General features: G+C 41.9%; 1 protein-coding gene across 1 annotated transcript in view; it reads left to right on the forward strand.

The window, feature by feature from the left end:
- SLC16A10 (solute carrier family 16 member 10) overlaps positions 1 to 8,676 on the forward strand; it is a 53,799-nt gene extending 45,123 nt beyond the window's left edge. The window contains exons 4-6 of the mRNA XM_066610780.1: positions 1,841 to 1,984; positions 5,518 to 5,746; positions 7,772 to 8,676. Of these exons, the coding sequence (XP_066466877.1) occupies positions 1,841 to 1,984; positions 5,518 to 5,746; positions 7,772 to 8,004 (606 nt within the window). The 3' untranslated portion in view covers positions 8,005 to 8,676. The remainder of the gene's footprint in view (positions 1 to 1,840; positions 1,985 to 5,517; positions 5,747 to 7,771) is intronic.
- The last annotated feature ends 4,384 nt before the right edge of the window (positions 8,677 to 13,060 follow it).

The following is a 13,060-nucleotide window of genomic DNA, read 5'->3' on the forward strand; positions in this document are numbered from 1 at the left end:
TCCAGCAAAAGGAGTTAGCATCTTTCCTACCACTTGGCTAGAAAGATGCTGAAGGGAGAAACCTACTCCTAATCCCTGCTGTTTGCTCCTGCACAGTGCACCACCAAATAGGTGATTAGTGCTGTCAAATTTGTTAGTACTTGTTGACCAGCAGAGTGGGAAGAAGGGGAATCTTCTTCCTCCTCTATTTTCATCTTCCTACCCACTTAACTAATAATGTCAGAATAATCAGTTGAGGGTGGGTTACAGATAGGAACTAACTTCTTTAAAAGTAATTTAGCTACAAGTATTAGGTACAAACAGTAGTTTTAGATAATAACTAACTAATAGTAGTTCAACTACTTTTGGGGGGGGGCGATGACACCCTACCTGATGTCTATAATGATTCATGTTTAATTCAACATTTACTTGACTCAAATAAACTCTACTCTGATAACTTCTGTATACAGGTGTGCCTCACTTAAAGATGGGGATAGTTCTCTGATCTCTGTTATGTGATTAGGTCATTATGCAAACATTCATCCCCAATCTAGTGCCTTTGTTGCATAAACAGATGCTCCCTGCCAGACACTAGCTGGCTGCACAGGCTACTGGAGATAGACTTTCTCTTCTTTGCATTAAGAGCCTCTTTGTTGTGTAAACAGACACTCTGCTGCAGGCTATGGGGGACCTGACTGCCTCATTAAGTGTCTTTTTGTTGTACTTTGACCACTGTCATATATGCAGCCTGTCCTCAAGTGGAAGGTCATTAAGCATGGCTTGCCTGTAGTTAAGTCCTGTAGGTGGTCAGAGCAGACCTGTAAACTGAAATCTCCATTCAGGTCTTGCCAGCTATCTAAAACTGCTACATATCAAGCACATTCCTATCAATTAACTATCCTATCAATTATCTATCCTATTAATTCCAACTATCCTATTGCTTCCTATCCATTAGGAATGGAAGTGGGAAGATTTCCACATTCTCTTATGGTAGTTGCAGTCATGCCTGTAGTCATTTTCAACAAAATGCTATGCTCACTTATGGAGAAAGCCCAATTGAACACGGGGAGGGGGGGTGTTTACTCTGGGCTTGCACTGCACATGACTGATTTAATGTTTCTGTTGGTATTTATATGACACTTTCTGTATGATAATGAATTATTTTTAAATAATAGGGAAAAAAAACCCTAATGGCTGAAAGTAATTAATGTTAGTATAAACTATATGGTTTGAGGTTGTAATTACTATTCAACTACAAGAAAGGTAGTTAAGTTTAACTTCTGCTTATTACTGTTGTGGATTGATGGACAGCATTCCACCAGTAGAAGAGAGTTATGTTCTCACCAGTTCCCTGGAAGAAGAGAGGCATTCCTGACTTTCTGGGAATGCCCTCCTGCCAGCAGGAGGTAGGGTCAGTTGTTTAACTGTTTCTGCTCCACTCACCATTATCCCAGACTAGCCCTACCTCGCACAGGGACAGTTGTCGGCTGTTGGACTCAATGCTTTCTATGTTAATTCACTTGTCTTTACTACAATATGATTCAGGTTGTATTCAGTGGGATTGGCTTGCTTTTGTAACTGATATTGACTTTCTCAGTTTCTAAGCCATTGCTCAAAACCTTGCAAAGAGGCACTGAAAACAGGAATAATTTATTTAAGATCTCTTACTGTAGTTCAGTACTATAGTGAACATCCTTAGGTTTTTAGTTCTTCTATGCCTGCCTTGGCTTTATTTAATGATTTATTAGCGAAACAACGCAATGAATCTGGTTGGCATCAATGTGAAGAAAACTCCCTTTGTGTGACTACACGAAGTGTAGGATTTCTTATTGTTAAAATAATAATTTTTCTGTTTTAACAGCTGAAACATGTGAAAGAAAGGATTGGCGAAGATGTTCATGATGAGACACTTCTGCTTTGCCTTGGCATTACTTCAGGAGTTGGGCGATTGCTTTTTGGTAGAATTGCAGACTATATTCCTGGAGCAAAAAAGGTTTATCTGCAGGTACAGTACAAATAACTACTAATAATAAGATAATATACGACTAGAGGCCTAAGGCTCTCTCACTACATCTCTGTTCCACATGTTGTGATACAGTGTGGTGGTATATACCTGTCACTGCCAGTACAGGGTCATTCCTGTAGACAGAAATCTGATATATATTATGATTATACTGTGTTTACCTGTATGGGTACCTGCACACAATGATTACAGAATTTTTTTGGTAAACTATGTGACAACAAGGCAACAAAGGAAAAATGGCAATTACAAGGCAAGCGTGACAGTGCCAAGGAGTCATGTGCTTTATAGCCGTCATTTTACAAGCCACTGCAGGAGTTGAGCAGTCTGCGATAGTATCCTATGGCAGCAAACAATGCTCACATGACTAGACCTGGCAGTGACTGTGCCATGGTTGTATCTTTACAACATGACCTTATGCCTCAGATCCTTTTGACCTGCTCTAATCATGGTAGGAGTTACAGTATCACTTTTTTCACAGGAAGCATTTTACTATGCCTGGAAAGTAACTTCTCTTAAGGCCTGTTCAAACCCTCACTAGCCCAAGGATCACATATGCATGCTGGTGGAGAAGGCATATGTGGTGCCCACCATTCCCTTGATGTAGATGTAAGGTTACTTGTGAGCTGCTGCTTCCAGGGCCAGTCAGGCACAAAGACAACTGTTAATGCACGAGGGCAAAAAAAGAGTATTTCCTTTATTACCTCTCCTGCAAAGCATGGATGTTGGAGCAGCAGAATAAAAATCCATAGGATGCTTTCCTTTAGTACCTATTAGGTTCCCTCCAGTATTTAACTTCTAAAACTGAGGTTTGTTCCTGAAAAACCTTGCCTAACTTGATTGGCCTAAACTGCTTGGACAGCACTTTGCACAAGTGACAAAAATACAAATTAGTCCTATGCAGTCTGGGTCAAAATGTGATTTGATACAATTATGGACATGATGAGGTCTGCCTTTGTGGAAAATCTTATCCAACAGGAAACCTGTCAGATAAGAGGAAGAGGAACAGAATAAACAAAGGTTCTCTTGAAGTTTGGCTCCCACAGAGAACTTTAATCAAAATGCAAAAAAAGCTTATGTTAATGTTCGCAACTCAGCAAGACCACTTGTAAGAGGTGGCATCCAAGTAAATCCTTTTGTCCTGTCTATCTAACTGTCTGAGTAAATATTTCCTCACCTGTGTGGTTAGGAAGGGGCACACTTGGTTGATTCATAGGAATGTGCAGATAGCAGGAAGGGAAGTTGACTGGATTCCTCTTTGAAGTTTCAATGTTAGGAAAGGGCAAGTTTGAGCAGAGGGAGATTAGATCAACAGTGATTGCCCCTATGTGGAATAGAAATATTGAAACCCAATATCCTAATCCTAGCACAGTCTAGAAGCTTGAATATTGTCTCTTAAGCACACATTTGTGACAAGATAGCTTGATTACTGTTAAGAAACCAACAAGGGCTTTTGTGATTTAAAGAAATGTCCATGAAACTTATGTTTGTATGACAGATACCAAGTGTGTAAGAGGCACTGCAGGATAATGCCTGGAACTGGGCTCAGCAGAGAATCTTCCTGTGTTCCTTGAGTATTCTGTTACAGTCAACTTCTTTAGCGTTTGTCCCGTGTGGTGGTGGGGTCCGCTATATTCTGTTACAGTCAACATTCACTATATCTAGCCCCTAAGCATTAACGGAGTGAGTGAAGCTGTGGGTACAGCGTTATTGTGCTTATAGTTCTGTGTGGGGATGGGGGTCAGGGCTGGATTAACCTAGGTGCAGAAGTGACATATGCTATGGGCCCCACATTAAATGCTTGCAAAATGTCTCTGGTGAGATGCCAATCTGGCAACACTGTTGTGGTGGAAACTGCATGCTGCATGGTGTGTACTCATTACAGATGTAGTTAATAACACAATATTAATAAATAATTAAATAATTTAATGAAATAAATACTTTCATTCAAATTTAACTTTACTGTGGGCACAATCCTTCTGTGCTTCAGGGCAGGTGGAGTGCTTGCTCCACCAGCGCTGGCTGTCATAAATTAATTTAGGACTCTTTGTAACATATGCTATAGGATCCACACTACCTTAATCTGGCCCTGGTGGTGGTGTGCTATTTGTGTTTTTTAAAAAAGTGGCCCTTGGCAGAAGATGGAGCTTAGAATCCAAGGAACACTGCTTCAACTGAAGATGCTCATCAAAATACAATTTGTTCATTTATTTAAGCTTGCCTGAAAAATTGGTGCAGTGGCACAATCTGCTTTAGGAATATAGCAATAGTAGCAAAATGCACTTTCCCCCTTAAGCCATTTCTGCCCAACATTGCATATACTCAACAGGGATCAAATGTGTTACACCTGTGGGCTGAGCAGAAATGGATTAAGTAGGCAGGCTTATTGAGTCACTTGGGTACAGACTTACAGATTATATGTGATTTCTAAAATTTAATCTGTTGATTCCCTCCTAACTCTCCAGAAGAGACACTTTTTTTCTAGCTTGTGTTTTCTAGCTATGTGAATATTGAGGGGGTATGATGAAAGAAGGTTTTGCCTCTTCAGAACAACAAAACACAACTTAATCCTTATGTGGCATAGTTCTTGGAAGGGAGAGCAGGATGAGTTATCGCTCTGCATTGTATCATAATATAAATATAGGAATACAGGGAGGCCAGGGAGCTCCTGATAATCCATCAAAGGCCTGAAAGAATTGTAAGCACACATACTCCTCCACCTTCCCAGCAGCCTCATTGAAAGACATGCATGCCCTGGGGAAGGCAAGAGAGAGGAAGCTCATACCAGAGATCTCCTAAGAAGACCATTAATGGCCCAAGACAATTCTGCCTTTATGTTCTGTAACATTTTGTTTTAATACTGTAAGCCACTTTAAATATAAATACTAGTTTAGCAATGTATGGAAAGTACTTTGTGAACTACCCCTGCTAATTGGGTAAGAGGCACTTTTTCAAGTGGGTGCTCCTTTTTTTAGCAGGGGGAGAGTAAATGGCCCACCTCACTCCAGCACTGTCTGTTCTAGCGGCTGTCTGCTGGTGTTCTTTTTGCATCTTTTTAGATTGTGAGCCCTTTTGGGACAGGGAGCCATTTAGTTATTTGATTTTTCTCTGTAAACCGCTTTGTGAACTTTTAGTTGAAAAGCGGTATATAATACTGTTAATTAATAACTACTTTTTGTTGAAAAATGTTATATAAATATCCTTAATAATTGTATAACAAAATATGTCACAGATAGTATTCAGTAAGTGCCCATGAACTGTGTTTCCTAACACTCAAATATTATTCTTAGTAATGGGGAAATTATGCTTTCTTGCAATGGAAGTGCTACCTTTTAAAGATACCATGCAAGATATTATTTCATTCTGATACCATGCAATAATGGTAACAATTGTGCAAAAAAAAAAGAGTAAAGAATCTGGTAAGGCCATAGAGCATTGACTATCCTGAATCCTACTACTGTATGCCGTAATTTTGAGAACATGGCTTGATACATAAACTTTCCTTTCCCAATGTGTAGGTAATTTCATTTTTCTTCATTGGCTTGATGTCTATGATGATTCCACTGTGCAATTCCTTTGGAGGTCTCATTGCTGTCTGCCTCTTCATGGGTCTCTTTGATGGCTGCTTCATTAGCATTATGGCACCTATAGCTTTTGAGCTTGTTGGTGCGCAACGTGTTTCTCAGGCGATTGGATTCCTCTTGGGCTTCATGTCTGTACCAATGATAGTTGGTCCACCTATTGCAGGTATGGGTAAAATATTTTTTTCATTAACTGTAGAAGGCAAATAAGGTAGTCATTGCTATACAGTCAAACAAGCTCATGCCTGTACTTAGGTTATTGATAAACTTTCTTGAGGCTAATTTATTGGGTTCCTGTGTTCCAACAGATGGATACGTATTGTTGGACATGCAAAAAAAAAACCCTCCTTGGCATGATCCATCCTCGTCCCTGCCCTGCCCTGTTCTATCTCCTCCCTGTTCCATTCTCCCCTGCCTTACCTGTTCCAGTGGGTCTTCAGTCAGATATGGATTAAATAGACATAGAATAGGTAGGGTGCAATCCTAACCAATTTTCCAGCGCCGAGGTAAAGGCAATGCAACTCCAAGGTAAGGGAATAATAATAACAATAACGAGGTATTTATATACCACCTTTCTGGTCATCGGATTACTCCTCTATTCAAGGCGGTTTACATAGGCAGGCGTTTCTAAATCCCTCGAGGGGATTTTTACAATCATAGAAGGTCTCTTTTGAGAACCACACAACATTTCAGATGCATCTTCCTGGTCTGGTCTCACTTCTGGCCTCCAGCTGCCTCCCACGCAGGCTGACAAGCAGCTCCTTCATCTCTCACATGGAGGGCAGGCAAGACGCTTCTTCGCTCACACCAAAGAGCAGATGGAATAACTCAGCTCGGCTTGTCAGTCGCTTCAAGGTCTCGCCAGAACTGCTAGTGGCCTCGAACTGGCGACCTTCTGATGTTATCTTCAGGCTAACAGAGGCTCTATCCTCTAGACCAGACCTCCTACTCCTAGACCAAACATTCCTCCTGGATCAAACATTCCCTTACCTTGAGGAGGCCTCTGTGACTCCCCCCCCCCCAGCTATGACAGTGCTGGAAGGTGTTGGAGGAAATTAAAAATAGTTTCCTCTTTGGGGGGAAGCAGAGTAGCTTAAGCAGCAGACCCCCCCCCTTTGGGTATTACCCCAGGGAACCTCCCTCACCCGGCTGACTGCTAATCAATAAAAAAAGACAGAGGCAATGGCTTGTTAAAGTTGCAAAAAAGAAGTTATTTACTTACAGTTCCATTGAGTGTATATTTACAGCATCTGATTAGGATCAGAGGTTCAGCTATTACTTTGAGATAGCAAGGCCCTAGAGCTGCCTCGCCCTGCATGCCTTGTGCTCACGATGGCCTGGGTATCAGAGCCCTGGTGTGTGCCATCTTAACAGGTCGGTAGTCAGAGGACAAGAGGAAGTGCTCAGAGGAGAAGGGAAGGATAAAGGATTAGGGCCACACCCCACAAGGATCACAGAGAGAACAGGTAGAAAGGTCAGAGTCACTGGGTCATAGCTTGACCCCTTCTGGACAGCATCCTCCCCCCCCCCCGGGACAGCAGACGGGGTTGCACCAACTCCAACAGAAAGTTGGTTAGGATTGAGTCCATAGTCTCCCAAGTGTGGGTACAAGTAATTTATGGTTTTGTAGATCAACAAAAGCACCTTGAATCATGCCAGAAAGTCACATGAGAGTGGGAATGATGTTGAACCATCATGCTTTCAGCAATAGCCAGTGCTAGCACCCACTGAATCTGCTGTGCTGAGTGTGTAGCTCTTAGGATATGTGAGGAAAGAAAGGACATTCTGAAGTTCAAGAGCTGAACCTTGAACTTGGCACAGTCTTCAATCCACCCTCCTTTGAAGTCTTCAGACTTGGAGGGAAATAAATTAAAAATGGCAGAACTAATGCAAACACTGTGATCTTGCTGGGAGATGCAGGCAAATCTCTTGTCCCAAGGCATAAAATCTGAACTATTGCCATCCCACTTCCAACAGAACATGGGAAGTCTTCCTCCATACCAACACCTAGAATCTTAAAATCAAGATCAGGCATTTTTGTTAACAATAATTCCTCATGGTTATAACAGATTGGGTTTGCTATATTAAATAAGGTTGTATGGTAATTTGGAGTACGTGATTATTGTTTTAATTACGGATTAAATTCTGTCGTTAAGCACCTTAAAGTTGTCCCATTTTCTGCCTCCCTCAGGAATTCTGCGTGATCATCTAGGCACTTATGATGTAGCATTCTACCTCGCAGGAGTTCCTCCTCTTATTGGAGGTGCTGTGTTGTGTTTCATCCCATGGGTGCATGAAAAGAAGAAACCAAAAGAAGCTACTCCTATAGATGAGAAAACTACAGAGAAAATGCTGGCAATCGAAAGCACATCGCTGTCTGACTCAGTTGAGAAATCCGGGAAAGGGACAGATTCTGTTATTTAATGGTTGATATTTTTCTACCAGATTTGAATTTATTTTTATAAGAACTAGGTTAGCTTTCTCTTCTTGAATTCAATGTACCATGCAATTGTACTTTAAAACAAAGTCACAATGAGAACTATTGAAGTAATGGCAAAGAGTAAAACAAAACCGCTAACAGTTAAGAATGCCTTTCAACTGTCTTTAGATATGATTTCAAAACACATTTCCACATATCATGTGAGACTTTGTAGTATCAGAGTATAACTGCTAACGGATGTGTAAGGAGAGTGTCTAAAAAATTTTTGACTGCATTTCTGAAACTCAAGAACAGTCTTCATTCATTCACCGACCTTTTCAGCATGGCTTCTGTAACATTATAATCCATCCAGTGGAATATCATTCATGTAGAATTTTTAGTTGCTTTTGAAAGTTTTTAAAACTCACTTTTAGTATTTTGTGGTATGTGTATGTGTAGCCTTTTAGATGCTTTTACTACCCAATCCAATGCAGTTAGGCATGCCTAAATCTAATTCTGCAGGGGGGTGCAGCCTTAGTCTTTAAGACGCCAAGAGCCAATTGTAAATTATTAAACATAATTTCATAATGAAATGCTGAGACCTTTTTTAACCATTGTTGTAATCACACCAGATCTTCAATTGCTTATTTTGGCAGTGGGCCTATTCTTGCATTGCATCATGTATTGAATCCAAAATTTTTACTGGGCCAGTTTTAATGCTGATTATTGAACTGGTTGCTCTTTGTATTTTTGTGTGTACTCCATGAGTGTGCATGCTTCCTGCGCTTCCTGATACGTTGAGGCTTTTTCACTTAATTGTGTAGAGGAGCTGTAAACTTCCCTCCTAAATATGTAGCTAATACTACATTTAAAGTAATATGAGCAGTTCAAACTGCCCCTACATAATCAAGGAAAAAAGTCCATGTGTGCCAGGAAGTGAGGGGAGCATTCAAGCTCATGGCATGATCACCTTGCAAATGTGAGAAGAGGGCCTGGTGGACAAAATATTTTCCAAACTGCCCACTTGATGAAAGGACTACTTTCATGGGCAGAGTGAAAACTTTGAATTCATATTTTTGAATATGGACTACATTATGGTAACTTCATGATCAGCTATTACTTTAACCCATTTCTGCCCAGCCCACAGGTGTATACATTTGATCCCTGTTGCGTATATGCAACAATGGGAAGAAATGGCTTAAATAACTAAGGGCGCAATCCTAACCTTGAGTTCAGCCAGCCCAAGTCTCTTGGGCTGGCCTGGAAAGGTCACAAATGTGCCATAAAGCATGTTTGCGCCTCCTCCAGGGGAAGCCAGGCCGGCGCTCTGAGAAGCGCCAGCCTGTGGAGGCCGACAGACGCCTCCACACCGGTTTCTTCTCAGCGGCTTGTGTCAGCCTACCTGCGCCAGCACAAGCAGAAAAGGTAGGTGTGGGGGGGCGGGTAGGAGAAGGGAGGGAGGTGTTCCTGGGCGGCCCCAGGGTGGGTGGGTGGGTGGGTGAGGAGAGGGAGGCGGGGCTGGGATCCAGTAGTTATGCTGGATCCCAACTCCTGTCCCCAGGGAGAAAGGAGTGGCTTCAAGCCACTTCACTTTCTTTGGACTTGTGCCACCTCAAGAGGTGGCGCATGTCCTAGGAGCCCCATTGGGGCCAGCAGCCCTTACCCAGGGCTAAGGGGGAAAGTTTCCCCTTGCCTCTGGCTAAGCTGCTGCTGGCCACAATCCTGCGCTGGATACAGTGCAAGTTAGGATTGCACCCTAAATGAAACTGCTGAGTTATGAAAGGGTATGTGGAAACGTGTATACTACAAAAACAAATTGCTATATCATCCTTAGTGCCTAGTCCAAGCAGTTCTTTGTTAAAGGGTTGCTAATGTTATAGTTTTAATATGTATAATAAAATGATGGAATGTTTTTCAGTCAGATCAGTGTATATCCATTTGGCTCAAAGTACGGTTTGAGCTAATTATGACCTGTTATGTTGCATTTTTATTTTAAAACTAAACATCATGTTTAGTATTGCACTACAATTACTCTGCCTTAATCCTGCCGTGCATCTACCGGTCCAGTTATGGGAAAGAACACAGGCTATATATGGAAGCAAGACTCTGCTTCTGTCTTTGGATGTGTAAGAGCAGATCTGAAAAAGGGAGAATGGAATTAAAATAGTAACTCAGACCTGGGACCTCAGGTCAGGCTGTGTTCTCTGAGATGCTATGCACAGTGCAGACAGGAGAGAGGATTTGAATACCTGCCTGTGTGCACTCAAAAGTCCTCTGCTGCAGCATGGCAAGTTCATGAATCTAGAGTGAACTTTTCTACGCACCAAACATCTGTCATGTGGTCCTGCATGTACACCAATCATATGCAGGGTTGTTGTCTTTCTATTCCCATGCACAGAAATTATATAAATAGACCACTGCAGTGTTTCTCAAACTGGTGGGTCGTGACCCACCAGCTTGTGTAAAGCTGCCCCGTTCCCTTAAGGGGCGGGGTGGGGGAAGCAGCAAAGCGATCCCCAGGCTTGCAGGGCTCTCTGCGGCTTGTAAACAGTGAAAGTTCCAAGTGCGACAAAACCGGAAATTCCACTTCCGGTTTAATCGCGCTTGGAACTTTCACTGTTTACAAGCCGCAGAGAGCCCTGCAAGCGCTGCGCTGGGCTCCCCGTACCCCCTGGACCCTGGGAGCTTGTATGGTTTGTGAAAATATAGCCCCCCTCCCTCCGCAGGGGTGTGATCCTGGGGATCACTTTGCTGCCCCTGCCCCCACCCCCTCAAAGACTTACCCTGGGAGTAAATCTCCTGGGAAGTTTGAGAACTACTGGAAAACACAATTGCTTTTGTAAGTAGCACATCTTATTTTACAGTGAACTTGCAGGATCTTTACAAATATCTAAGAGTGTGATGCATCTGTATGTACAACACAAATTTTAAAGTCATCTTGACACATGTATTTGTATGTATAACTTTTTGGCAATCAGTAGCCATTCATGGATAAGTCACTGCCATGAGCAGTATGTGTGTATTACATATATACTAAATGGAAAATCTTCCTTTTTACCTTTGAAAATTGTTTTTAAAAAATTCTTGATTTCAGGAGAGCAAGTAGCTTTCCATTTCAATATATCAAGATGATCCCACACTTTGCTGTATTTATGTAATCACAATGTTGATGAATGGCCTGCTTACTCTCTTGTATAAATGTTTCCTTCCAAATAATTAACAGTGTCTGACTGCTACAAACACCAACATGCAGGTTTGAGGCTCAGGCTAGGTTAAGATTTTGTTAAGCAGTTTGAATATCTGATCTTCTTGCTTTGTCTTTTCTAATCTTAATGTGAGTTGATAATGAAGGGCTTCAACCTAATATTCTCCTTATGGTGAATATTCTCCTGATATTAAAAGTAATGCTGAACACGCACAACAGACTTAGCTGCTTACATTCTTTGCACCAGGCTTCAGGTGCTTAAAGCACCTGGGTAGTCAGGACAGGTGCTGCACAGTTAATGCACCAGTATGGCACTTTTCTGCACCACTTGTCCTAGTGTGCTATCACTGCATGTGTAGACTGTTGCAGGGAGGGGAACAGGTTGGAACGCTACATAGGCAAAGATTTATTGCATTCACAGCATTACATTTGAAACACAGGCCTGAGAGGAATGAATTTAAGAGATGAGAGCTGTAATGGCTAGGAATATTGCTGGGCAATCATTTAGCAATTTCTCTTCCAGTCAAGAACAGAAGACCACAGCTTTAGTGACCTTGCTTCCCATGGTGAACTAATGCAAACACTGTGGATATTACTAAGTCTGGATATTACTTTGGCAGAGAGTGAGAAGTCCAAGGAAATTGACATAATAAGTGCATGTCTAGGTACACCACTTGCTGAGGGGGATGTCCCATTTGACTAGAAGGTTACTGAAAGTATTTTAGACAATGGAGATCCCAGTGACAGTGTGCTTGGGAAATACTGATTGTTATGAGTAATCACTATTTTCCCTTGTTATGCATGTATGTTACCATTTTGACATTCATTGTCACCTTAATGCCATTAAAATTTTTATTTTATAATGAAGGGTAATTGTACTCATTTATATCAAGATGCTTCTGCCACACAATATTGTCAATATTGTTTGATGGTTATTGGTAATATTGTTGATGGTTGCACCTCAAAAGAATTTCCTTACAAGTAAGTATAGCAGCTTCCTAATTTGAGCAACAACATTCTTGTTAGCTGTGTAAGTGAGGTTTTCTCATGGTTCAACATGATGGCATGCCTTAAGGTTTAAGTGTCCTAAGAACAGTGTCCTTGAAAATAACTCTTGAGATGGTTTGGAGGGAGGTTAGTGCTTGGACAAAATAGCTAGCATAGATAAGAACATAAAAACAGCCCCACTGGATCAGGCCATAGGCCCATCTAGTCCAGCTTCCTGTATCTCACAGCGGCCCACCAAATGCCCCAGGGAGCACACCAGATAACAAGAGACCTCATCCTGGTGCCCTCCCTTGCATCTGGCATTCTGACATAACCCATTTCTAAAATCAGGAGGTTGCACATACACATCATGGCTTGTACCCCATAATGGATTTTTCCTCCAGAAACTTGTCCAATCCCCTTTTAAAGGCGTCTAGGCTAGACGCCAGCACCACATCCTGTGGCAAGGAGTTCCACAGACCAACCACACGCTGAGTAAAGAAATATTTTCTTTTGTCTGTCCTAACCTGCCCAACACTCAATTTTAGTGGATGTCCCCTGGTTCTGGTGTTGTGTGAGAGTGTAAAGAGCATCTCCCTATCCACTCTGTCCATCCCCTGCATAATTTTGTATGTCTCAATCATGTCCCCCCTCAGGCGTCTCTTTTCTAGGCTGAAGAGGCCCAAACGCCGTAGCCTTTCCTCATAAGGAAGGTGCCCCAGTCCCGTAATCATCTTAGTCGCTCTCTTTTGCACTTTTTCCATTTCCACTATGTCTTTTTTGAGATGCGGTGACCAGAACTGGACACAATACTCCAGGTGTGGCCTTACCATCGATTTGTACAACGGCATTATAATATTAGCCGTTTT

This window comes from Tiliqua scincoides, chromosome 1 (genome assembly GCF_035046505.1).
Source record: "Tiliqua scincoides isolate rTilSci1 chromosome 1, rTilSci1.hap2, whole genome shotgun sequence".
Classification (NCBI taxonomy): domain Eukaryota; kingdom Metazoa; phylum Chordata; class Lepidosauria; order Squamata; family Scincidae; genus Tiliqua; species Tiliqua scincoides.